This window comes from Hemitrygon akajei, chromosome 22, assembly GCF_048418815.1.
Source record: "Hemitrygon akajei chromosome 22, sHemAka1.3, whole genome shotgun sequence".
NCBI classification, from domain to species: Eukaryota; Metazoa; Chordata; class Chondrichthyes; order Myliobatiformes; family Dasyatidae; genus Hemitrygon; species Hemitrygon akajei.
In genome coordinates, this window is record NC_133145.1 from 42818351 (window position 1) to 42842707 (window position 24357).

The 24357-nt window shown below is 41.4% G+C and overlaps 1 protein-coding gene across 4 annotated transcripts in view; it reads right to left on the reverse strand.

Moving 5' to 3' along the window:
• The window catches only part of LOC140714669 (protein sidekick-2-like), a 919455-nt gene that overhangs the window by 298229 nt on the left and 596869 nt on the right, over positions 1-24357 (reverse strand). For all 4 annotated transcript variants that reach the window (XM_073026119.1, XM_073026118.1, XM_073026117.1 and 1 more), the window contains 5 exons: positions 19950-20140; positions 18568-18651; positions 11190-11384; positions 8300-8416; positions 2129-2296 (listed from right to left, as the gene is read on the reverse strand). In XM_073026119.1, the coding sequence (XP_072882220.1) occupies positions 2129-2296; positions 8300-8416; positions 11190-11384; positions 18568-18651; positions 19950-20140 (755 nt within the window). The remainder of the gene's footprint in view (positions 1-2128; positions 2297-8299; positions 8417-11189; positions 11385-18567; positions 18652-19949; positions 20141-24357) is intronic.

A 24357-nucleotide genomic window follows, 5' to 3' on the forward strand; every position in this document is an offset into this window, starting at 1 on the left:
GGAGACATTGGAGTGCCCCATAGAGTTGTGGATGGGATGGTCTCTTCAGAATGCCAAAGGGGATAGAAAAGGGAAGATTTCTCTGAACGTAATCACATTGAATGTAACTCCTCATAAAAACCCATATAACATGCCGTGGTGATGGAAATATGTTAAAATATTAAGTTCATTGGCACAGTTGTATGGATGGAAGAAGAAAGCAAACAAAGGACAGTAGCAGATTAAATGGGAGAACTATACGATGGGGAAGTGTGAGATCTGTCATTTTAATCTGAGTAAAACAAGATGAAATCTTTTCCTAATGACACAGACTCAGAATTGTGGAAGATCTAAAGGATTTGGATGTTCACACCAAAAGCTAGCAAAAGAACATTATAAATAGAAACAGAACTAGGTCACATGAGCTCTTAAGCCAACACTTGCCACTCCACAATTAATCTTAAAGCAATAGTACAAAATAATTAAAACACAAATAGATCTTGCAGAAAATTCAACAACAGCTACACTGAATGTTGCTCAGATCCTATGTAGAGAACAGCAGTTAGTTTTGGTTTGTTTATACTGCACTGGTTCATATACAAAGTAGTTAGGCTGATTTATACTTGTGTGTACGGGCTATGCCGCAGCCTACGCTGCAACCCTGATTTTCACTTCTGCGTCGCTCTACGCCGTAGCGAGCATGCGTTGATATGCACCAAAACTCTAGTTGGCGGTGCAGTTTCTATGCCAATGTGTTGAGTTTCTTCCTGAGAGGCATGGACGAGGAAATGCATTTCAAATATTTTCGCATGTCGGCAGGTAAATTTGACGATTTGGTTCATCTATTTCGCACAGCCTACAAACACGGCGGAGAAGAAGCAACTGAAAATGCGTAGGAGGAAATGCAATGCTACCAAGCAGACCAATCACAGTGGTGGCGGTCTGCGTCGCCGCGACGCGTGAGTTACTTTTCTGGAGAGGTGCACGCCACCTTTTGGCATAGGGTACAGCGTAGGTACGGCGTAAGGTACGCGATACCTACGGCGTAGATGCGACGCACAAGTATAAATCAGTCTTTAGTCAGTTCATGTACTGAGTAGTCTTAATATGCAAGTCCTTATGAACAGATTATTTACAAATCTATCTGTTGTGTGAGCCTATAACAAAAGTGTGGAGAAAAGGAAGTACAGTACAAGAAACACATTTTTATTTACAGATGCAGAAAAATCCATGGCTTATGAATTTAATTCCAAAGGTTTTGGAAAACTATTCCACATACTAGTCACTTATTCCATGAAGTTCCTCAAATCTTGTCCTAAATTCTGCCATTCACCAGTTCAAAAACCTGTTTTTGATCTTGATTCCTCAGAATAATTTATAGTATTGTTCATTTATTCTACATTTATTTTAATTCTCCCATTGCAAGGCTATATACAGTAATTCAAGGCGCTAAGTCTTCCCTCAAATACTAAGTGAAGAATGAATCTTGCATCCCTTTTCAATTACCCTCTCTGACTTTTAAGGTTTGCCTTATCTTTCGGCAGCCAAAAGCAGGCAGTTCATTCTAATACAGGTATCATGTCTTTCAAAGTCAGCTCTGGCCTTGAGAGTTGCCAAGAAATTCACTAATATCATATGCCAAGTTGCAAGCTTTAGGCTATCCGTTGGCATTGCAATATACCTGAATCTGTTCAGTGATGAGACGAAGCCAGGTGGAAAAACTTCAATCAGAAATGCTAAGTAAAACCCACAATGGATTAAAAACCTCCCGAGTTCATTATTGGCATGAATATTTATTATTCAGTTTGGCTCATGAGGCTATGCTAACTACATCTGCTTTGCATATACAGAATAGACTGATTATAAAATAGAATTCTCCCTTGCTTAAATTCCACAGGTGGCCTGTACAGGAAAGTAAAAGGAGATTGCTTTGTTCAAAATAATCTCCTTTTGGTCTCCATTGTGTTACTATCACAGCTGCTGCTTTGGTACTAATGGACTAAACAGGGGAGATGGAAGAAATCTATGTTTTGTAGATGGGCTTAACAACTGCTTTGTTCCAGTTTCCAAGTTTCTGTCAGTTTCTAATTTAATATGGATTATTAATAGTGGTAAGGAATTAAGATTCACACGCACTGTCCTCTCTTACCCCACACAATGAGATCTCCTGAAGCCTCGTCCACTCCTCGAGAGTTTGTGGCCAGGCATGTGTAACTCCCAGCGTCTGAGATGTGAGATGGGCTGATGAGAAGACTGCCGGATTCCAGCAACGTGAAACGAGGTAATTGGACAGACCCGCTTGCAAGCACTTTCTCTCCTGTTTGGAAAATGGAAGAGATCATTGGATTCTGCAGCTCCGGATACCAAAGGGATTCGAAATACCACCTCTGTTAAAAACGACCTGAAAATTTTCTCTTAATTCTAGATCAACAGACCATGAAAAGTATAGTTTGTTAAACAAGTAAAATCATTTTTTTTCTAAGGGCAATAAAAAATCAACTGCTGTGGGGAGGTATGGAAAGGGGTAAATTCAAGTTCAAAGTAAATTTATTATGTTACCAAAATTGGAGCACCCAGAGGAAACCAAAGTGGTCATGGGGAGAACGTACAAACTCCTTACGGACAGCAGTGGAATTGAACGCAGGTTGCTGACATTGTAATAGTGCCATGCCAACCGCTACACTAATGTGCTGCCCCTTTTTTCTTGTAGGCATTTACAGGTAAAAAAAAATAGAATTTTTGAAAAAAAAACTGTACATAGACAAAGACCTTCAAACAACCAATATGTAAATGAAATAGGTCTGTGTATAATACAGAGGAAGATCATTGGTCAGCTTGTAGTCCCAAGCTCGAAAGAAAGGGAAATCAGAAAATTAACAGTTTACAGACCACCCAGAGAAATCAAGCTCTGCATGAAAAGTGACCCAAGAAAAATGGATGCTTCGAGTTTACACCTGTGATAATCCAAGAATCAAATATTTTAAATTTGAAGCAAAAGAAGGCAACTTCTTTGAAAAAGCAAGAATTGATAATGACCAGCACGAGAAAACTAGTTGTTGCTAGAAGTGGGTTTAGGAACTGGAAAGAGAGACCCTACAATTTAGTCAAATAACAAAAAATGCACAATTCAAAATGCATTTCAAAGGCCTTTAGTACTGAATTTTTGAAGAAGTTTCATGATGGATGAACTCCGGTTCTTTCAGTGGATGACTGTTGAATGAAGAGACATTCAACACATACTGAACTGAAATGAAATGAAATTGCTGGCTGGAAATTGCAACTTTGAAGGTCTAATGGGCTCCTTCATTTCTAACAAGATTGCATATAGAATTCCAGTGGCAGAATGGAGGGACAGTCTGCTGAGAGAAACTTAGGTGTGGAAAATTGTGTTTCATTCGTAGAATATTGTTAACAAATTTAAAAATAATGTAAGATACGTATTTAGCACCAGCTGATGCGAAAATCAAGTATTTCCAGGATAAAGGGTTATTCAGATGGAGGATGGCCACATGCAGTTTTGCAAATAGCTTTAATAAAGATGCATAACATGACTCACCATTAATTCACAGAAAGTGAATAGAACATTATTTCAAGCAAGATAAACTGCTGTGGGTATCATGGTGCAGCAAACATCTTTAAAGGAACATGCAACTCATTTGATCCTTTATATTTTTGCGCTGGGGGGGGGGCGTGGTTGACAGCCTACGCTAGCATTCCTAGTGGGCAGCGCTATTTATCGTTCTTGTTTTCAAAAGTTTTCGTGGGATTATGGCGGGATGTTCAAGTTAATTTATTGTTACAGTTTAGCTTGGGTTATTCAGCTAATCACATGGTGTGTCACCCTGACTGTAACTGGGGTGTGTAATAATCACTTCCCCCGTCTGTATGTGACTGAGTGGGTTGTCTCCCTGTCTATTTTTGTGTTTGTTGCAATAAAAAACAGCTGTCGAGTTAAATGAGCTTTTCTCATCTATCGTCATGGACCAAATGCTCGCCACAATATGGTTTACATAAGGGCTATGTTCCTAAAAACTGTCCGTAGCCTGACTGGTCCATAAGTCAGAAACATCCATTTTCTACAAACACTTGCTATTATTCTTTAATTTCATTAAATAATCACTTTTACAATTCCCTTACTTAAACTAATGGCATATACAGGTATACTCTATCCAGCCATTAATGAATACCAGCTTGAAAATGTTTTAAAACGTATGTTTGTAGGCCTCTGTTAGTCTCATGAGACCATGGATTTGCGCCTTGGAAAGTTTCCAGGGCACAAGCCTGGGCAGGGCTTTTTTTTAAATGGAAGACTGGCAGTTGCCCAAGCTGCAAGTCTCCCCTCTCCACGCCACTGATGTTGTCCAAGGGAAGGGCATTAGACATAAAATGTCTAGGAGAATATTCATAAAGTTAGATTTCCATAAGTCTGGGCCTCATGACTTGGGAACTCCCTGTATAATGCCAATGATAAAAAAAAAACGCTTAAAAAGTATTTGTGATGCCTCATTTTAGAATGGAAACAAGCCATTTATTTTAGTCCAGTCATTTCATCAGGTTTCTAGTTGGAATCATCTAATTATTCCTGGCACTGTTTGTTGGATGTATCAGGCAGACAGGGCCCCAGATGGTCTTTCACGTGCCACCTACTTTATAAGGCAAATGCTCATATTGATTGAAGTGGAGCTGGCCACAGCTGAACACTTGAATGGACTGTGATTTTGTCTTTTTAGCAGAATCTTCCTCACTGTTGTGCACACTAAATACAAACCCCATTTCCAGAAAAGTTGGGATATTTTCCAAAATGTAATAAAAACAAAAATCTGTGATATGTTAATTCACATGAACCTTTATTTAACTGACAAAAGTACAAAGAAAAGATTTTCAATAGTTTTACTGACCAACTTAATTGTATTTTGTAAATATACACAAATTTAGAATTTGATGGCTGCAACACACTCAACAAAAGTTGGGACAGAGGCATGTTTACCATTGTGTTACATCACCTTTCCTTTTAATAACATTTTTTAATGGTTTTGGAACTGAGGATAGTAATTGTAGTAGATTTGCAATTGGAAATTTTGTCTATTCTTGCTTGATATAAGACTTCAGCTGCTCAGCAGTCCGTGGTCTCCGTTGTCTGATTCTCCTCTTCATGATGCACCATACATTTTCAATAGGAGATAGATCTGGACTGGCAGCAGGCCAGTCAAGCACACGCACTCTGTGTCTACAAAGCCAAGCTGTTGTAGCCCATGCAGAATGTGGTCTGGCATTGTCCTGCTGAAATAAGCATGGACGTCCCGGGAAGAGACATCGCCTTGATGGCAACATATGTCTCTCTAAAATCCTAATACACACCTCAGAGTCAATGGTACCTTCACATACATGCAACTTACCCATGCCGTGGGCACTGATACACCCCCATACCATCACAGATGCTGGCTTTTGCACCTTTTGCTGATAACAATCAGGATGGTCATTTTAATCTTTGGCATGGAGAACTCGACGCCCGCTTTTTCTGAAAACTAGCTGAAATGTGGACTCATCTGACCACAGCACATGGTTCCACAGTCTTTCGGTCCATCTGAGATGAGCTCGGGCCCAGAGAACCCGCCAGCGTTTCTGCATAGAGTTGATGTATGGCTTCCTCCTTGCATAATACAGTTTCAAGTTGCATTTCTGGATGCAGCGACGGACTGTGTTAAGTGACAATGGTTTTCTGAAGTACTCCCGAGCACAGCTGACTATAATTGTCACAATAGCATGACGGTTTCTTAGGCAGTGCCACCTGAGGGCTCGAAGATCACGCGCATTCAACAGTGGTTTCCGACCTTGCCCTTTACGTACTGAGATGTCTCTGAATCTTTTCACAATATTATGTACTGTAGATGTTGAAAGACCTAAATTCTCTGCAATCTTGCATTGGGAAATGTTCCTTTTGAACTGACTAACAATTCTCTCATGAATTTTGGCACAAAGGGGTGAGCCACAACCTATCCTTGCTTGCAAAGACTGAGCCTTTGATGGACGCTACTTTTATACCCAGTCATGATACCTCACCTGCTACCAATTAACCTGCTTAATGTGGAGTCTTCCAAACCGGTGTTACTTGAATATTCTGTGCACTTTTCAATCTTATTTTAACTCTGTCCCAACTTTTGTTGAGTGTGTTGCAGCCATCAAATTCTAAATTTGTGTATATTTACAAAATACAATTAAGTTGGTCAGTAAAACTATTGAAAATCTTTTCTTTGTACTTTTGTCAGTTAAATAAAGGTTCATGTGAATTAACATATCACAGATTTTTGTTTTTATTGCATTTTGGAAAATATCCCAAATTTTCTGGAAATGGAGTTTGTATGTCACCTATACTTCAAAGGGAGATTAAGTGCTAAGGACTTTTGGAAGTGGGGTCCTTGGAGGCATAAGTACCCTGTCTGAGATGGGATTGTCCAGCCGCTTTCAATTCTAGTGTGCTACCATTTGTGTTTCTTGTGTTTGGACGAGAGTCGACCTACAGTGGCCAAGCCAAGATTTTGTACCAAACAAGATAAATCCTGCTAATTTGCCTAATTTAAAAAATAAATACATATGTAGAGTAATTATCCATTATTATACCTATATAATATTCCCACAGTTTAACAACACAATGTCAACTTTGTTCATTTTGCACTAAAATGGACATTTTTTGTTCTAACTGAGCATAATTTATGTGTTATAATGTTTTTTTTCTTGCGAGTGCTGTTTATAAAATGTTATGTGTCTCTATTGCGCTGCAAGTAAGCTATTCATTGCGCCTGTGCGTACGTGTACTCGTCCACATGACAATAAACTTGACTTTGGTGTGTTCACAATTTCTGGATAACTGGAAGCTGCCAATCCAGCATCAATCATTATGAGGCTAATTTTCTATAAGCATGGCCCATGGATATCAACAGCAGAGACAAAATAGAGTTCTTTGACTGAAAAGGCATCCTCAGAGCTGGAGAGGGTTGAGAAAGTAGTCACAAGGATGTTGCTGGGACTGGAGGGCTTGAGTCTTGAGGAGGGGCTGGATGGAGTGCTACAGTTTTCCCTGGATTAAAGGAGGCTGAGATGCTTATAAAGTTACCAGTGGCTTAGAGAAAGCAGGATCTCCCAGCAGCCACACATTTTAATTCCACGTCCCATTCCCATTCTGATATGTCTATCCATGGCCTCCTCTACTGTCAAGATGAAGCCACACTCAGGTTGGAGGAACAACACCTTATATACCATCTGGGTAGCCTCCAACCTGATGGCATGAACATTGACTTCTCTAACTTCCGTTAATGCCCCTCCTCCCCTTCTCACCCCATCCCTGATTTATTTATTTTTTCCCTCCCCCTTTTTTCTCCTGTCTCTCTGCCCATCACTCTGCCTGTTTTTCATCTCCCTCTGGTGCTCCCCTCCCCCTTTCTTTCTCCCTAGGCCTCTTGTCCCATGATCCTTTCCCTTCTCCAGCTCTGTATCACTTTTGCCAATCACCTTTCAGCTCTTAGCTTCATCCCACCCCCTCCGGTCTTCTCCTATCATTTCTCATTTCCCCCTCCCCCTCCTACTTTCAAATCTCTCAGTATCTTTCCTTTCAGTTAGTCCTGACGAAGGGTCTCGGCCCGAAACATCGACAGTGCTTCTCCCTATAGATGCTGCCTGGCCTGCTGTGTTCCACCAGCATTTTGTGTGTGTTGTTTGAATTTCCAGCATCTGCAGATTTCCTTGTGTTTGCACTTAGATGAGGTGGATGGTCACAGTCTTTTTAACCAGGGTAGAAAAGTCTAAAACTAGTGGACAGGTTGAAAGTGAGAGGGGAGAAGTTTAAAGTGAATTCGAGAGGCAAAATTTTCACACAGAGGGTGATTGGGTAGGTGGGGAGGGTGGGAAACAAGTTTGTTTCGCTGTTGTTGCCTTGCTTTGTTGTTGCTGTTTGTGTTTTTCTGCCGAACATTGTGCTACGTTGAAACCATAACACATGGCGACTCTTACAGGCTGCCCCTTGGGTGGTGCTGGTTCTTAACGCAAATGAAGAATTTCACTGTTTGTTTCAATGCACATGTGATAAACGAGAATCTGAATCTGGAGGGTATCTGGACCAGGCTGCCAGAGGAAGTGGCAGAGGCAGGTACAATTACAATATTTAAAAGACATTTGGATAGGTACAAGGATAGGAATGGTTTTGAGGCAAATGGGGCCAGCTATTGAAAGCAAAGACGAGCTGGACCGAAGGGCCTGTTTCTGTGCTGTATAACCCTATTGCTCATGAAAAATGACAGAAACAAGAGCAGTAATTTTTAATACTTACCCCTCTGCCAGGTGATAGCTGGCCGTGGTGCCCCCAGTGTTTCACATGACAGAATGACTGACAGCCCATCAATCACGGTGCTATCTGAAGGCCCCCTGGTAATATTGGGAGGAATACCTGTAACAACCAAACCCACGATTTTTCTCAGGTTACTTAATTGAAATAACACAGTATAATTTATTTCCTGACAGCATTAATTTAATTGATGATAAGTTTATAAAATAGATTCTGTGTTGTTGTGTAAGAGCCAATAATGGGAAGAATTAGTTGCTTTTCACATGCCACTGTTGTAAAATGAAAGTCAATAAATTGCATTTGCTGGAAATTAGAAATATTACCTCTGTTCCTCTTATCACAAGTTACTTACTAACCTGCTGACCGCCTTCAAATGTTGTCATTTTAATCCATTGTTTGGATTGCTAGCTGGGGCATTGGAATATGTCACACATTAAACTGCAGCAGCACATGCAATATTGTGACTGATAGAATATTGAGTGTGTACTCCTTTAGGAATTTATAATGCGATCAATGGTATTTATACATTCTACAACAAACTTTAGGGTGAAGCTTCCTTAAATTCTGCCTTTCTGTTAACATCACATCGATATTTACATATAGACTATATGTGAGTTACAAGGCGTATCAGAATGGTCCACTTTTTCAATGTCATTGTGCAACCTCTGCAGAGTGATGATGAAATTAAGGTTGCTTCTTTCCCTGAATTCCCTACTGACAATCTTCCCGCTAATGTTTGTTTCTCTGCTGCCCTCAGTTTGTTTGATTGTCTGCTTACAGCTGGTCTCCTAGTTCCCGGAGGGCCTTGCTGACATATATAAGTGAGGACTAACCTTTGAAAACTATTCACAGTAAGTTGTCAAGTGAGTTGATGCCCATGGTTAGACCTTAAGGAAAAACATCGAAACTAAACTGAAAACTGCAATGATAAGGGAAGAAGCAAATCTCAACCTGTTAACGATTTAGGAGCTTGACCTTGTTGGAATTTCAAGTATGAAGCCACCATTGATAGCACTGCCAATCCCATTGGGAGATGGCAGGTGTGATGAACAGGCTGCATCTGTAGTTAAGAATGTTCATGTAGTCTAAGTATACTGTATTGAGTAAGGCTTTATACTGCTCCTGGTGCAAGTGGATGTCAATGGAAAAAAAAATGAAAGTCAGCTTGTTTCTGAATGGGCAAACCATTTGTAAATAATAGTTTTATTTACAAATGAAAAACTCAATCCTTTGCGTTTTCCATTGGTATGGTACTTAGCAGGTTTTATATAGTTTGTTTGAAATCACTTAAAAACTCTGATGTGAATACTAAAACCCTTGTTTTTCACCAGTTGCTGTCAAAATGGCATTGGGAATTGGCAATTGATTTCAGAAATTACCTGGTTTGCTTTACCATTGAAATTCCATTCTACGTTGGCTGCAAACTAAGAAATAAGAATAAAATCTTAAAATGTTAATAAACCTCTCCTGTTACCTTGGGCAAAGAAGGAACACTTTATAGGGAGTAAATCATTCCTTTGCTTTGAAAGAGCAGAGATGAACACATTGATTTTATTGTAACGGGATAAAAAAAAAAGAGCAAATACTGTGATGTAGGAAAAAGGAAAGAAATACACTGGAATTCATCTTCACACTGAAGAGTGTGCCAGTTGCACTTCAGGCCAAACATGTTGGTGCAACTGATAGTTACTTATAAACTTTCGTTTGGAAAGTTTCATATTATATGGGACCAGTATAGATTCTGGGGTAGGTTGTGGATGGCAGGGAAAAGAGCATTGGCTTAGTACCTTGATACAAGTCAAGTCAGGTCAGCACTTTGGCCAGGAGTTGGGCTTGGTCAAGAGGCCAGCTTGGTCACTTGGGGAGTATGACCAAGGTTGGGCCACTGTGTGGAGCTGATATATATGCTGGAGATAACTGGGGAATTGTAGATGATCAGGGTGTGAGATTAATAGGTGGGAGGAAGATTTAGTACTAAAGAAGGTAATTAAAGGAACCTACCGGGATAGAGTTTTGAGTCCCAGGCTAGGACCAGCTCCAGTAGTAGCTAATAGAACATGGCTGCTCTGAGAGTACCCAGCAAATTCACCTTTAAGTTATGTGACCTAATTTCCCAGACAAGGCTCAACAGGAATTTCCAGATGTATCTGATGCAGTTGTAGTATCATTGTTGCAAACACTATTTATGACCAGACAGGCCTAACTGGATTTCCAAAGTTGAAGGGTTAGAAATGATCATAATCATGATACTCCTCAGAAGTAACTAATTCTGAAATGGCAATCCTGAAAAGACTGTGCAGTAAATATGAAGTTCCAGGTTTTTGTATTTTTACAATATCACTCAGTTCAGATGCTCCAAAGCATCTCAATGATCAATACTGTAGTGTTTCACGTTAATTATGACTATAAACACAATGGCCCCACAAAAGCACTGATTCACTGGACTTTAATGTTGAATGACTGAGGAACAAGTGCTGACTGGAATACTGGGAGGGCTCTCTGCTCTTCAACATAAAGAGCAATTGTGTCATTTACATCCACTTAAAGGTTTCCCTCCAAACAAGGAATTCCTTTCATTCCTTCAGACACCAGATGCTACAAGTTTGCTGAAAATTTGACATTAAAAATCACATTTCAAATATTTCTAAGCATTTCTCTTGTCTTGTGTGAGCATCCCCTTGTTTTATGATATTTGTTATTCCTAAAACTATAGCAAGTATAAAGCTCTGTGGCACGCTAAAGAAAAATTATGATTAGTAGATTTGGCTAGCCCAAATAAACCACAGCTTCTCTATTCATAAATTTCATACACAAACACACAGGGAAGTGTAAATTAAGGGTGGTTGCAGATTAACGTGGAAGATAATTTACTTACTGGTCACTGCAAGATAAGTGAATGTTTGCACCTCGCCAGCATCGTTTCTAGCAAAGCACTGGAACATGCCAGTGTCATCAGGGATCAGTCCATTGACCTGCAGGCTGCCATTGGACAGCACTCTGTATCTGGGGACAGCTAACCTTGTAATCAGTGTCGCATCTTTGTACCAATTCACCACTGGTGCCGGAACACCTGCAATGACAAGCATAAACCCATAAAATCTTCTGCATACACGTTGTATAAAGTACTTCTAGAAGAGGTGTTTGGTATGCAAAAGAAGCCTTTATACTCACTGTGGCTACTTTTCTATGAACTAAGAATAAAGAAAGCAGATAGAAACATTAAAACAACACACACAAAAGTGCTGGTGGAACACAGCAGGCCAGGCAGCATCTATAACGGGAAGCACTGTCGACGTTTCGGGCCGAGATGAAGGGCCTCGACCTGAAACCTCGAAAGTGCTTCTCCTTATACATGCTGCCTGGCCTGCTGTGTTCCAGCAGCATCTTGTGTGTGTTGTTTGAATTTCCAGCATCTGCAGATTTCCTCGTTTATAGAAACATTAACTGCATCAAATCTTTGGCTGAATTAATTCAAATCATAATATTAACAATGGTCAAAGATATAAAATTGAAAAAGTAATATTCAGTAGCTAGAATCATATTGCTGTTTTTTCTCAGTCTATATTCTTTTTCAGAAAATACCACTTGGACTGCTTTAGGAAGAGTCCAGGGCTTAATCATTGAATGCAAATCTGAATTAGCTGTATTTATATTCTCCTAAAGACAAACCACTTTACATTCCTTGCTCCTCCCAGATACAAATACTATGGGAATCTCAGTCCATGCTTCGTGGCAGTAACACTTTCCAACAGAATCCATTATGGTGCAGCATGTCGTGATTCATCCTTGGGGACTGAAAATGGATTAGAAAGAAAGAAATAAATTGACCCTCAGCCACTGAGAAATGGCTGCAGGAGTGCAGAAAGTTATCCTTCACGAAGATCCCATTCTTCATGACTGTCAACGTGATATTTAATCATGATAGATATCACACTGTAACCCATCTCAGCTCACATCCAATGTCTACGTTGTGGGTAGCAATTGAAAATGGTAACTTCTGCGGTTCATTTCCCTAATGTCCCCAAGGAGTTGAGCTTATTCAATCATCCTAACAACTCGGTGGAAACAAATCAAAACCTGAAAACTTATGGTCTGTATGGATCATTCCTATGTCAAATCGGACATTCATATTTCAACTAAATGGGGAGTTCTTCACGCATTACAAACTGCATTTACTAATCTCAAATGCATTTATTCATAATTTTACTGCAAATTGATGTAGAAACCAACTCTGAAATTTCTGTGATTCTAATTAATGACTGTTATTCATGATTCTCAATCTTTAAATGAAAAATGTTGCCCAGCAACAGCTTTTTGGTTTTCAACAAGGTAGCACATCTCAGAAAACAGCTCAATAAAATCACATAAATCTAGAAATCTAGTGAAATAAATCTAGGGAAAAGAAACACTGGAAATACTCATGGGGAGGGGGAAGAGAAACACAACGGGCCAGATTATGCCACAGCAGTTTGCCACTTGGAAACTCGGAACTGACACCCACATCCTCCACTTCAGACTTAAGAAGTGGCAAGTGTGGAGGCATCATTCCTTTAATCCTGTTGGCAAACCAAGGGTTGGAGATTGGGAAAATATTGTGACGACAGTCCTTGATGAGGATGGTTTGGACCCAGATTCTGGAGTATCCGAGGCTAGGGTCGAGCATTGAATAAAAATAGTTCGAGAACTGAGCACAAAACACCAGATGATATCTCTGGTTGGGCTGACGATTGAGCACTGACGTGCTCTTTAAATACTCAATTCTTGGCACCCAAAGCACGATTGCCAACCAGTGGGAAAGTCCTGAACCCTTAAACGGACAGTGCCAGCTGTCTATACTCAGGAGAGTTAGAGCGTCTAAATCCCAGAAGATGGCGCTGTTGGGTGCGTCTCATAACAGGACTCCCTCCCCTACGGCCAATTCCTGATGGCCCTGGCTGCTCAGAGAGATGGTGATGGTAGTTGTGGATGAGAAATTACCTAAGAAGTCTCTTTCCTCGGGTCTGAATCCCTCCCAGTCCACGAGATATTGCCGAGCACCCCAAACAGTTTGTAATATGTAAGTATTCTCACCATGAAGACCTGTTCCCATTCAGTAAACCTGGGTGGCGGAGGGGCCGATGGTGGTGGGGCTAGGGAGCTGGTGCTGACAGGTTTTAATTTAGAGATGTGGAAGGTGGTCTTGATCTTTAGGGTCTTGGGGAGTTGCAAGATGTAAGCCACCGGATTTACCTCCCTCAAGACTTTGAAGGGTCGAATAAATTTTCCCCCACTTTTCTAGACTCCACCTGGAGAGGGAAATCATGATTTCCGGGCCACCAATATAGAAACATAGAAAACCTACAGCACAATACGGGCCCTTCGGCCCACAAATATGTGCCAAACATGCCCCTACCTTAGAAATTACTAGGCTTACCTATAGCCTTCTATTTTACTAAGCTCCATGTATCTATCTAAAAGCCTCTTAAAAGACCCTATCGTATCTGAGAACATCTTCTCTTGATAAACCCGTGGACAGCCAGATCTGTTGCTCAGGCTGCAAAACAGGTCCCTGTCTTCTCCTTTGGTTCACCTTGGTCTCTGCCTTCAGGGTAGAGGCCAGCAAAATCTCTCTTGCCCTAATCCATTTCTGATTGTAGGGTTGGACGAGATCTTCCACTGCAGGAACCCCAACCTCAGCCTCCTGTTCCAGAAAGAGTGGCAGAGGATAACCAAACTGGCACTCAAATAGTGACATGCTGTAAGGTATTGTGGGCAACAGATGCCACATCAAATGGCAGAACCACTCCTCAGGTCCTTCTGAGACAAGGCATCTTAGGGTTCATTCTAAATCCTGATTGGTCCACTCTGTCTGGCTGTTGTACTGTGGGTGAAACCAGTGGAAAGACTTGCTGTTGCCCCAATCAGCATACAGAACACCCTCAAGAAATGTGATGTAAATTGTGGACCGCAATTCAAGACAATGTCCACTGGGAATCCTTGGATCCTGAAGACCTGGTCCAGGACAACTTCAGCCATCTCCACTGCAGATAGTAGCTTCTCCAAGGCAATGAACTTGCAGGCTTTTGAAAACTGATCAACAATTACCATCATGACAGTCTTCTCTTTGGATGGCGGAAGACCCGTGACAATATTAATGGAGACGTGCACCCATGATCTATCCAGAACAGGTAGGGGGTGGAGAAGCCTTTGAGGTTGGGTACAGGGCTCCTTGTTCTGAGTACACATCTCACATGTCTGCATGTACTGCCAAACTTTATTTGTCATTCTGGGCCACCAATACCTTCTCTTGATAAACTCGAGGACCCTTGCTATCCCTGGGTGAGCTGTCATTCTCAATGTATGTCCCCATTGGAGTAGCTGAGACTGGACAGAACTTGGGACGAACAGTCAAGCCGGAGGGCCACTCTTTGGAATCTCCCCTTGTACCTGGGCCTTGCGAACAAGAGTGTTGATTCCCCAATGAATTGGTGCTACCACCTTGGCTTGGGGCAAAATGGTGGTAGGCTGCCCCTCTCATTGGGGTTTGTCAAACTGACAGGACAAGACATCTGGTTTCTGTTTTTTTTACTCTGGTCGATAGGTCAGAATGAAATTAAAGCAGTTAAAGAACAAAGACCACCTGGCCTGCCAGTCTCTTGGCATCCTGAATATAAGGCAGGTTCTTGTGGTCTGTCCAAACGATAAAAGGGTTCCTGGCCCCGTCTAGCCAGTGACAACAGCCTTCTAAAGCTAATTTAACCGCAAGAAGCTCCCGATTCCCAATGTCATAGATTTTCTCCCCTGGGGTTGGTCACTTGGAGAAGAATGCACACGGGAACAGTTTACCATCTGAAAGTGGACAAGATGGTACCCACTCCAATGTCTAAGGCATCTACCTCCACAATGAAGGGAAGGTCTGGTTTAGGAGAAACTAAGGTGGCAGATGTCATAAACTGCAGTGTAAGGTCTGCAAAAGCAGCCTCCACTTTGGTAGTCCAGACAAAAGGGCCTGTGGATTTCTTAGTTAGCACCACAGTGGAGCTGTCACGGAGCTTAAGTTCCTGATGAACTTCCGGTAAAAGTTTGCACACACCAGGAATCATTGGACTTGTTTGACACTGGATGGTTGTGGCCAGTCTCTGACTGCCTGGGTCTTGGTAGGGTCTGTCTTGAGATTGCCATTAGAGATGATGAAACCCAACAAGGAAATGGTTGACGCATGAAATTCAGACTTCTCCAGCTTGACTTAAAGTCCACAATCCAGAAGCCTCCTCAATATGTCCCTGATGTGAATGATGTGTTCCTCCATGGACTTAAGAGAAGATTTGGATAAAATTCAAATAGACAAAACCAAACTTATGGAGAGTATTCTGGAGCACGTCATTTATAATGGCCTGAAAGACTGCTGGAGCATTCACAACACCAAAGGGCATAACCAGGTACTCATAGTGCCTTGTTGGTATATTGACTGCAGTCTTCTACTCATCACCCTCCTTTATACAGACCAGATTGCACGCACTCCGTAGGTCTAGCTTCGTGAATACCCTTGCCCCTTGGAGCATTTCAAAGACCATATTCATGAGTGGAAGTGGGTAATGATCCCTGGCTGTTGTGCGGTTTAACCCCCTATAATCAATGAAAGGACACAGGCTCCCATTTTTCTTTTGTATGAAGAAGCTGGTGCCATCTGGTGAGGAGGAGGGTCAAATGAAGCCTATGGCAAGAGCCTCCTTTATAAGCTCCTCCAATGTGCCTCTCTCTGGGCCTGACGCCTGTACAATTGACCACATGGAGGGCAAGTACCAGGCAGCAGATCTATAGCACAGTCATAGGGTAAGTGTGGTGGAAGAGTCGAGGCCTTTCCCTTGATGAAGACCTCTTCCAAGTCCCTGTAGATGGAAAGGACCTCAACCAGTTTGACTGCTGCAATATCTTAGGTGGCAGGGGTGATTCGACCGATCTCAGAGTCCTTTCCCTAGGTTTACAAAACTCATTTGTAGGAACTGTTGCCAATTCAGAGTCCATATCCTCGTCTGTATCCTCACGAGACAGCAGCTTTGGCATTACAAATGTCCTTGCAGCCCTAGAAACAGGCTTCAAGGATCTTTGTATAGGAGTCTTTTCTTTCCTCCAGACCTGGCAGCTGGATTACTTAAGCTTAACTGCAAGTGTTCCAGACAGCCCGGGCATCTCTTTGGTCTTCTCCTGAACTAGAGATTCTGTCTCTTTAATTCCCATGCCGTTCCGACTAGATATTGTCAGGATATGCTCAGTCACATTGCCAGGACTAGCTTGTCTGTCCTTGAGGGTAGGACTAGGTCTCCAGAAGGCCTCAGGTTACCTTTCACTGAAGGCCACCTCCTTATTGGTCGTTGGTCTTGGGAGAGTCTGGGGACACCAAGCGCAAAACATATTCTCTTACAATGTCTGGACCAAGCAATGATTCTCCCCTCCCTCCAGTCCACAGATGGGTTATGCTGGGACGGCCAAGGGTACCTGAGCATCGGGGCTATGTGTGGTGAGTCAATGATGTAGAAACTAATATCTGCCACATGATCCTCAACCCTCATCTGCAAGACTACAGTCTGTTGCTGGATCTGCCCGGAACCTAGTGGGCGGCTGTCCAAGACAGTTGCCGGGCATGGCCTGGCTCAACTCTCACAGCGGTATATCGAACCAACAGGTGGTTCCTAAGTCCAGAAAATTACCCATTGCCCCAGATTCCACAAAAGCCCTCACCTGCCTCAAGTCTTACTCCAGGAGAACTCCATCTTCGGCGCAAAACTAGAATCCACGGGATTGGGAGGAGTGGCTACGACTGTCACAGTCCGCTCGACACTGGACGGTCTTTGTTGTTCTCCTGATGGCTGCAGCCTCGGGCATTCTATCCGCTGGTAACCTGTCTCCCCACAGTAATAGCAGCAGCATTGACTATGATGCCAGGACCTTTCAGTGGTGGAGTATAGTGCAGCTGATCTGCATGGGTTCAACTGAGAGAGACACCTTGGATATGGCTCTCATCCACGACTACCATCACCATCTCTCCGAGCAACCAGGGACATCAGGAGTTGGCCATAGGGGAGAGCCAACTTAAGACTTAGAGGTTCTGATCAACCAATTCATTTGTCTCGATAATTGTCCGGCAGAGCACAAATGGAACTACATCAAGAGGCTGAAGAGGACCAACCTGAGCTTGGCCTCAGTGCATCGTAGTTCCACACCCTGGCCTATGACTGGCCTGTACTTTCAGGGCTCAATCATACTGTGACAAGAGTCCATGATGAGGATGGTTTGAACCCAAATGCTGGAGTATCCCAGGCTGGGATCAAGACATAGAATAAAACTGGTCGAGAACTGAGCACAAATCAAAATGTTGGTGCCAACTCTGGTTGGGTTTATGATTGAGTACTGAGGGTCCGTTCAGGTGCTCTTTAAATACTCAATTCTTGGCACCCAAAACATGATTACCAATTAGCAGAATGGTCCTGAATCCTTAAAAGGGCTGCATCAGCTATCCATACTCTAGAGAGTTAGAACATCTAAACCCTGGAAGCTGGCGCGATTGGGTGTGTCTCATAACCAGATAAGGAAGTTTCCCATATTTTAACAGCTTTTTATCATCTAATATCAGAGGCATTTAACCAGCATCACAATTGAAAAGTTATCTTAAAAAATAATAGATAACTAAAACAGATAAAAAAGTGGAAGTAAAACTTGCCTTCTTTTCTTCTCCCTGTGGAATTCTGACCTCACCCACATCAAAGTGGTGATTTCCCCAATGTAATGCTGAGTCCTGTCTGTGGACTGGAGGCATAAACCGGCAAATTCAGCCTTACAAATCTGTCAATCAGTCCCTGACTACGGCACATACAGAGAAATGGGAGCTGATGCCAATGCTTCTAATCTGACTGACTGATAAAACTCTGAATTACATTGCTCCTTTTTTTTTGGTCAATGACATTTTATCAGATCTGACTGTGGGAATTAGGCCTCAAATTTTAATGATGCTTGAACTGCTGTGTATAACTGATTTTATATCAAATTTCCATAATTTTGCTCTCCTGTAAATGTTTGTCCACTTCCAGTATCTGTGGCAGCAGACTTGTAAAGAGTGAAGGAATCAGTCAACATGATCGTATGGCCTTGCCTTACGTCATGAACTCTAGGCAGTCAACAGGATAAAGACCATTTCTCAAATATAGTGCCACTATATGAATACCTCTCCTACATGTAATCTTCTTCCTAAATAAAAGTAGATTGTCTGCTGACTTTACCTTGTGCCTGACAAGGAATATCCACCACTTTCTCTATTTCGGCTGTGATGTGACGTTCAGGTTCCAAAACCAGCTGTGGGTGTTCTGAAGGAAGAGAAGAACTGAATAACAATCAGCAAAAAAAAAACACCTCTCTGCCCAATGAAAACAATCCAAGATGAAGTGTATGACCCAATGGAATTGGGTTCCCTTGTAATTTGCTTGGAGATGTGCTGATGAAAGGATGTGTTGTCATGGGAGAGGGTCCGGAGGAGGTTCATGAAAATGACCCGGGAATGAAAGGGTTAACATATGAGGAGTGTTTGATGACTCCGGGCCTGTACTCGCTGGAGTTTAGAAGAATGATGGGGGGGAATCTCACTGAAGCCTTTCAAATATTAAATGGCATAGATAGAGTGGATGTGGAGAGGATGTTTCCTGTAGTGGGGGAACGTGGGACCAGAACGCACAGCCTTGGAACAGAGAGACATTCATTTAGAACAGAGACGTGGAGGAATTCCTTTAGCCAGAGGGTTGTGAATCTGTGGAATTCATTGCCACAGACAGCTGCGAAGGAAGGCCAAGTCATTGGGCATATTTAAAGCAGAGGTTGATAGGTTCTTGATTAGTAAGGTTATTCAAAAGTTACAGGGGAAAATGCAAGGGAATGGGATTGAGAGGGAAAATGAATCAGCCATGATGGAATGGCGGAGCAGACTCAATGATATGAGTGACCTAATTCTGTCCCCATGTCTTATGGTCTTCCAATTACTCTGAAGCTTTATTTCTCTTCACTATTTTCCATTATGACATGACCTGTGTTGGTGAAGGGTAGAAAGAAAATATTCTAGCCCCCCCCCAGGTGAAAAGTCCTCTGCTGTTATTATTAGACTATTTACCAAATAATAAATTTATATATATATATTTCACATGAAGAAGTTACTTTTGAAGCTACCTAATTAATCATGCTCTTGCCACTATCAGCTCACAGTTATGACCTCACTTGTCAAAATGCAATCTCCGCATGCTAACAGGCGGAAACATTTGTTTCCAATCAGCAGTATTTTGGGTTTAGCAAGCCACCGGATAAAATTAACTGGATTCTAAATTTAATTTGCTCAAGCAATCAGTGCCGCTGATGTATAGTTTCCAAGGAAATATGAATCTAAACAAAAATGTGCATGAATTTATGGCCAGCTGTGATAAAGCAGTGAAATTCAACTAACAACAGATCAGAATTCTTGACAACACATTAAGTTTCTTCATTGTAACAGTGCACATCCTTTAGTTGGTTATTAAATGAATGAGTTTGTTGCAGATTTGAACATAAATGCTCTGCATCAGGGCCTGCAAAAACGTCTTGTCACCATACGTAAGTGCTCTGTACAGAACCAGACACTCACCCAACACAAACAAGTAGGCCCCTGCGCTGACTGACGGAACACTGCTGCTTCGTAGAACGGCTTCGCATTCATAGTAGCCAGCATCACGCGCTTTCAAGTTGAGAATTGTCAGTTTCCGGTGATGGTCACTAAATCCACTTCTCAGCGGTACACCGTCCTTCTTCCAGCTAATATTTAGCTTAATTAGTGGCCTGAAAAAATACCCCCACAAGAGAGAGAAGTTCCACACACTATTGATAACGGACATTATCAGTATTCTCTTGCAGAAAGCACACTGCAATTAAACATAAATGATTAAACTTCCAGTCAATACTGTTCATTAGATATCATTCTCAAATTCTGATATTGAGGTTCATGCTTCCATCTGTATCTGTATGAATGGCTTCTTTTCCCAGTTGTTAACAAGAATAATTTGAGAGAGAAACTAATGACTACAAGGACTGCTGTATTGTTTTTGTCTTTGCATATGTGCTTGGTCAGAGGTCTGGCTGTAATTTTTGCACTTATTAAGATAGCACATTTTTAAGTAGAAGGAAAAGAAAAGAGTAAGTAATTGTTCTGGCATTATACTTGGTGCCAATACAAAGCCAACACTTGCTGAACTGTGAGAATGTTGGATAACATAGAGACAGTAAGAGAACAGGAGCAAAACTTGTCTGGAGGGGATAGCGGTTGAGCTGAGAGAAAATTAGTTTTAAGCTAATTAATTAAAGATCTCATTAGCACTTCATCTGTATTACATAGATGCTTCAATGACAAAAACAACTATTGAAGGCTTCACGATACTAAAGGCATCTGAATTCATTTGAGAAGGGTTAGAACAAAATTAATGTAATGTACATCAAGGTGCAAGAGCCTTGAGAGTGAACAATATGCTCTGCCATCTTGATCCCAAGTGTAAGCCATTTTGTAACAGAAAAGTGTGCGAGAACGCAAGATTTTAATTAGAGCATTCCCTGAAGGCGCCAGTCCACAAAATACTTCAAAAAACAATTCAATAGAAATAATAGAATATTTTTGAATCTCCACTTTTTTAAACCTTATATTTACTATTTTAATATTAGTATTATAATGTAGATGCATTATCAAAAGGGGAGTCTGAATCTTGCATTTTGCTTTCACTGATAAATGAAAACCATTGTTGAAGGGTGGTGAAATTTGTATTGATGAGCACTGTTCCCGCCACTCTTTAATATGTGAACATAGTAGACTAATAAAGTGCAGAAATGACAGGTTATGGAATTAAATAATTTTGCTCTTTGACCAAAGTGACAGCATAAAACAATTTCATGTCAGGTTTATCAAAGTTTACTTCAGTTAAATGCTTTCCCTTTACCAGCATCCTCTCAGGAGAACATTGTCTAACATGACCTTTCCATTTAATATTCTTACTAGTCTCTGATCAGCACAGTGTAGTGCAACATCATCTGAAACACTTGTGCTGTGAGCTTCTGTTGTCTGTGAACTGAACACAGATGTGTATAGTTATTTTTCTTCCATGCTCAATTAAATGGCTTGTTCAGTGCCTGTGTAGGGCAAATGCTTGCACAGCACCCACACTAAGTTTTCAGTACAATTTAACCAGTTGTTAAAAAATTAGTAATTCTGTATTAATAGCAAGATCATTCAGAAGACCTGATCTCCTGTTTGGATGTTGGCAATTGGCTGCATGGTAACTATTCATTCTTCCAGAATATTTGAATTGGACTTCACATGTCTGTTATACCAACTTTTAGTTTTCTTTTATGACCTGAGATAAATTAAAAAAAAAAGGAACATGGACATTTTAAACCTGGTGCAGATGAAAATGTGCAAACGTTTTGTTTGTGAGCAGATGAACGAGATAGGGTTAATACAAGCAGAACAGAACCAGAGAGGATGAAAATTATTGATTTTTTAAGAAATTTTTGATAATGGGAGGAGAAGGAATAGAAGTATCACACAGACAGATCAATGCATGTCTATAGTTGTAACAGTGAGGTTTTATAATACAGGATCTCCCCAGGTTATGAATGCCTGACTTATACGCACCCCATACATATGGCTGAGCATTTGGGAAACCAGTCGGGTCGATGGGAATGGATTTCCTAGTGCCATCTTGTGTCAGGTAGGAATGGGGCAGTTTTATGTGCTTTCTCTCCAGTGCTCCCTCTATTTTTACAGCCGCAGGGACCAGCCAATGCTCTGAGCAGGACATTTTTACAGGACTTGAAGACAGTGCGACACTTTAAATCTATATTTTTTGTAATATGCATACTTTGAATATTTAGAATGAAAATTTGAGGTACATTCTTTTGATTTTATGTATTAATTGACAGGTATAATGAAATACAGTACAACAAGAAAAATCTTTTCACATTTCATAAAATTTTTCACATCTGTCCTTATTCCAGCTGCTTGGCAATGTCTCAGTTTTGTGCGTGGGAGCATTTCAGTTACGGCTTAGAGGGAACAGTGATTCTCTCTCCAGTCCTGAGCGACATTATTTGGGGGTTGAGTTGAGCAAAAGAACTGGGATTGCTGAAAAGATTCACTTGCTAATTCACTGAGTCTGTGAGGTCAACTGGTTGCCGCTCTTCAAGTGCCTGGTTGCTTTCCCGTTACCGGTGTGTTTCTGATCCTCTCTCACACACTGTTTTTGTTCATTTCAGTCATGTAAAAAATTCTGGTTAAAAAACAGTTCTAAATACCGTAAGTGAACCCTGTTTAATCTGGGGAGTGCCTGTATGTGGTCGGGCTGGTTAGTACTGATTGCAGCTCACTGGGGAATACTGGCATTTTGTGTTGAACTGCCTGTATTTACCTCCATTATCGTGTCTATAATTACTGACTGAAAACATTCAATGGGCTGTGAAGAGTACATCAAAACAAATAAGACTAAATAGCTCTCTCAAACATGGGAAGTTTAAGATTACAAGGTAGAGAAATATAATATTTTGGGGTATGAATAAAGATTCATCAAGTCAGATAAAATGTCAAGTTAAGACCTTTCTTATCTGCCAGCTGGTGAATGCAGAGACGGGAGGCTCTTGGATAGCCAAGAGGTTCACTCCCTCAAGTTGCCTTCAAAATAGTGGATACGGCCCAGACCATCACTGATAAAACCCTCCCCACACTGAGCACATCTACACGGAGAGCCATTGCAGGAAAGCAGCACCCACCAGTAAGGACCCCCACCATCCAGGCCATGCTCTCTTCTCGCTGCTGTCATCAGGAAGAAGGTACAGACATCTCAGGACCCACACCAACAGGTTCAGGATCAGTTATAACCCCTCAACCATCAGACTCTTGAGCCAGAGGGGATAATTTCACTCAATTTCACTCACCCCATCACAGAACTGTTCCCTCAACCAATGGACTCACTTTCAAGGACTCTTCACCTCATGTTCTCTATATTTTGTGCTTGCTTATTTATTTATTTATTTATTTATTTATTTATCTATCTATCTATCTATTTATCTATCTATCTACATTTTTTCCATTTGCATAGTTTGTTGTCTTTTGCATATTGGTTGTTTATCCATCCCGTTGGGTGTGGACTTTTCATTGATTCTATTCTGTTTCTTGTCTTTACTGTGAATGCCAACAAGAAAATTAATCTCAGGGATATATGTACATTGATAATAAATTTACTTTGAACTTTGAAATTGGTCCACGGTTTTCCACAGGGGAGACATGTGCGGAGAAGCTATGAGAACTAGCACACTCTACCTGTATAGCATATGCTGAGTCATGTTTTTACTGGTGTTTGTCATCATAAATCACCACACTCTAATTAGGGTGAGACACCCATGGCATGTTGTTATGATTAGTTTTAAGACAGTATCCTCAAATCATGCTTCTGTCATTGATGCACCATCAATAACTCACGCCGAGACTTAGGAAGTGAGATATCGGCTTTTATTGACTGAAGAACAACACTACATCCTGGGGAAAATGAGGGAGAGCAGCAGGCCACAGTCGCCTTTATACAGGGGTCTGTGGGAGGAGCCACAGGGGTAGTCAGCAGGGTCTGGGAGGAGCCACAGGAGCAGTCAGACAGGTATATCTAGTTCACCACAGTCATGCAGCTGAGGATCTTTAAAAACAAAAACTTTTGGGAGCACCAATTGACTAAACCCAGGTAGTCTTAACTTCATTTGGGTATCAGCTGCAGGGAAACTAAACAGGCCAATATTCGAGGGGCTTAAATATGCACAGAGTTCAATGCAATGTCAGTGTTCACAGATAGTAGCTATATTTTTCCCTTAATTATGCAGCTGCATCCTACACTGCCCTTAATGAGACAAACAGGAAAAAGCAAGTCAGGCAGATCCATTCCCATTGAAAGGAAAGTGAACTTTATTACAAATGGCAGGAGTTAAGAACAACACAGGGCAAAAGAAGGTGCATCACAAAATTTCCTTTT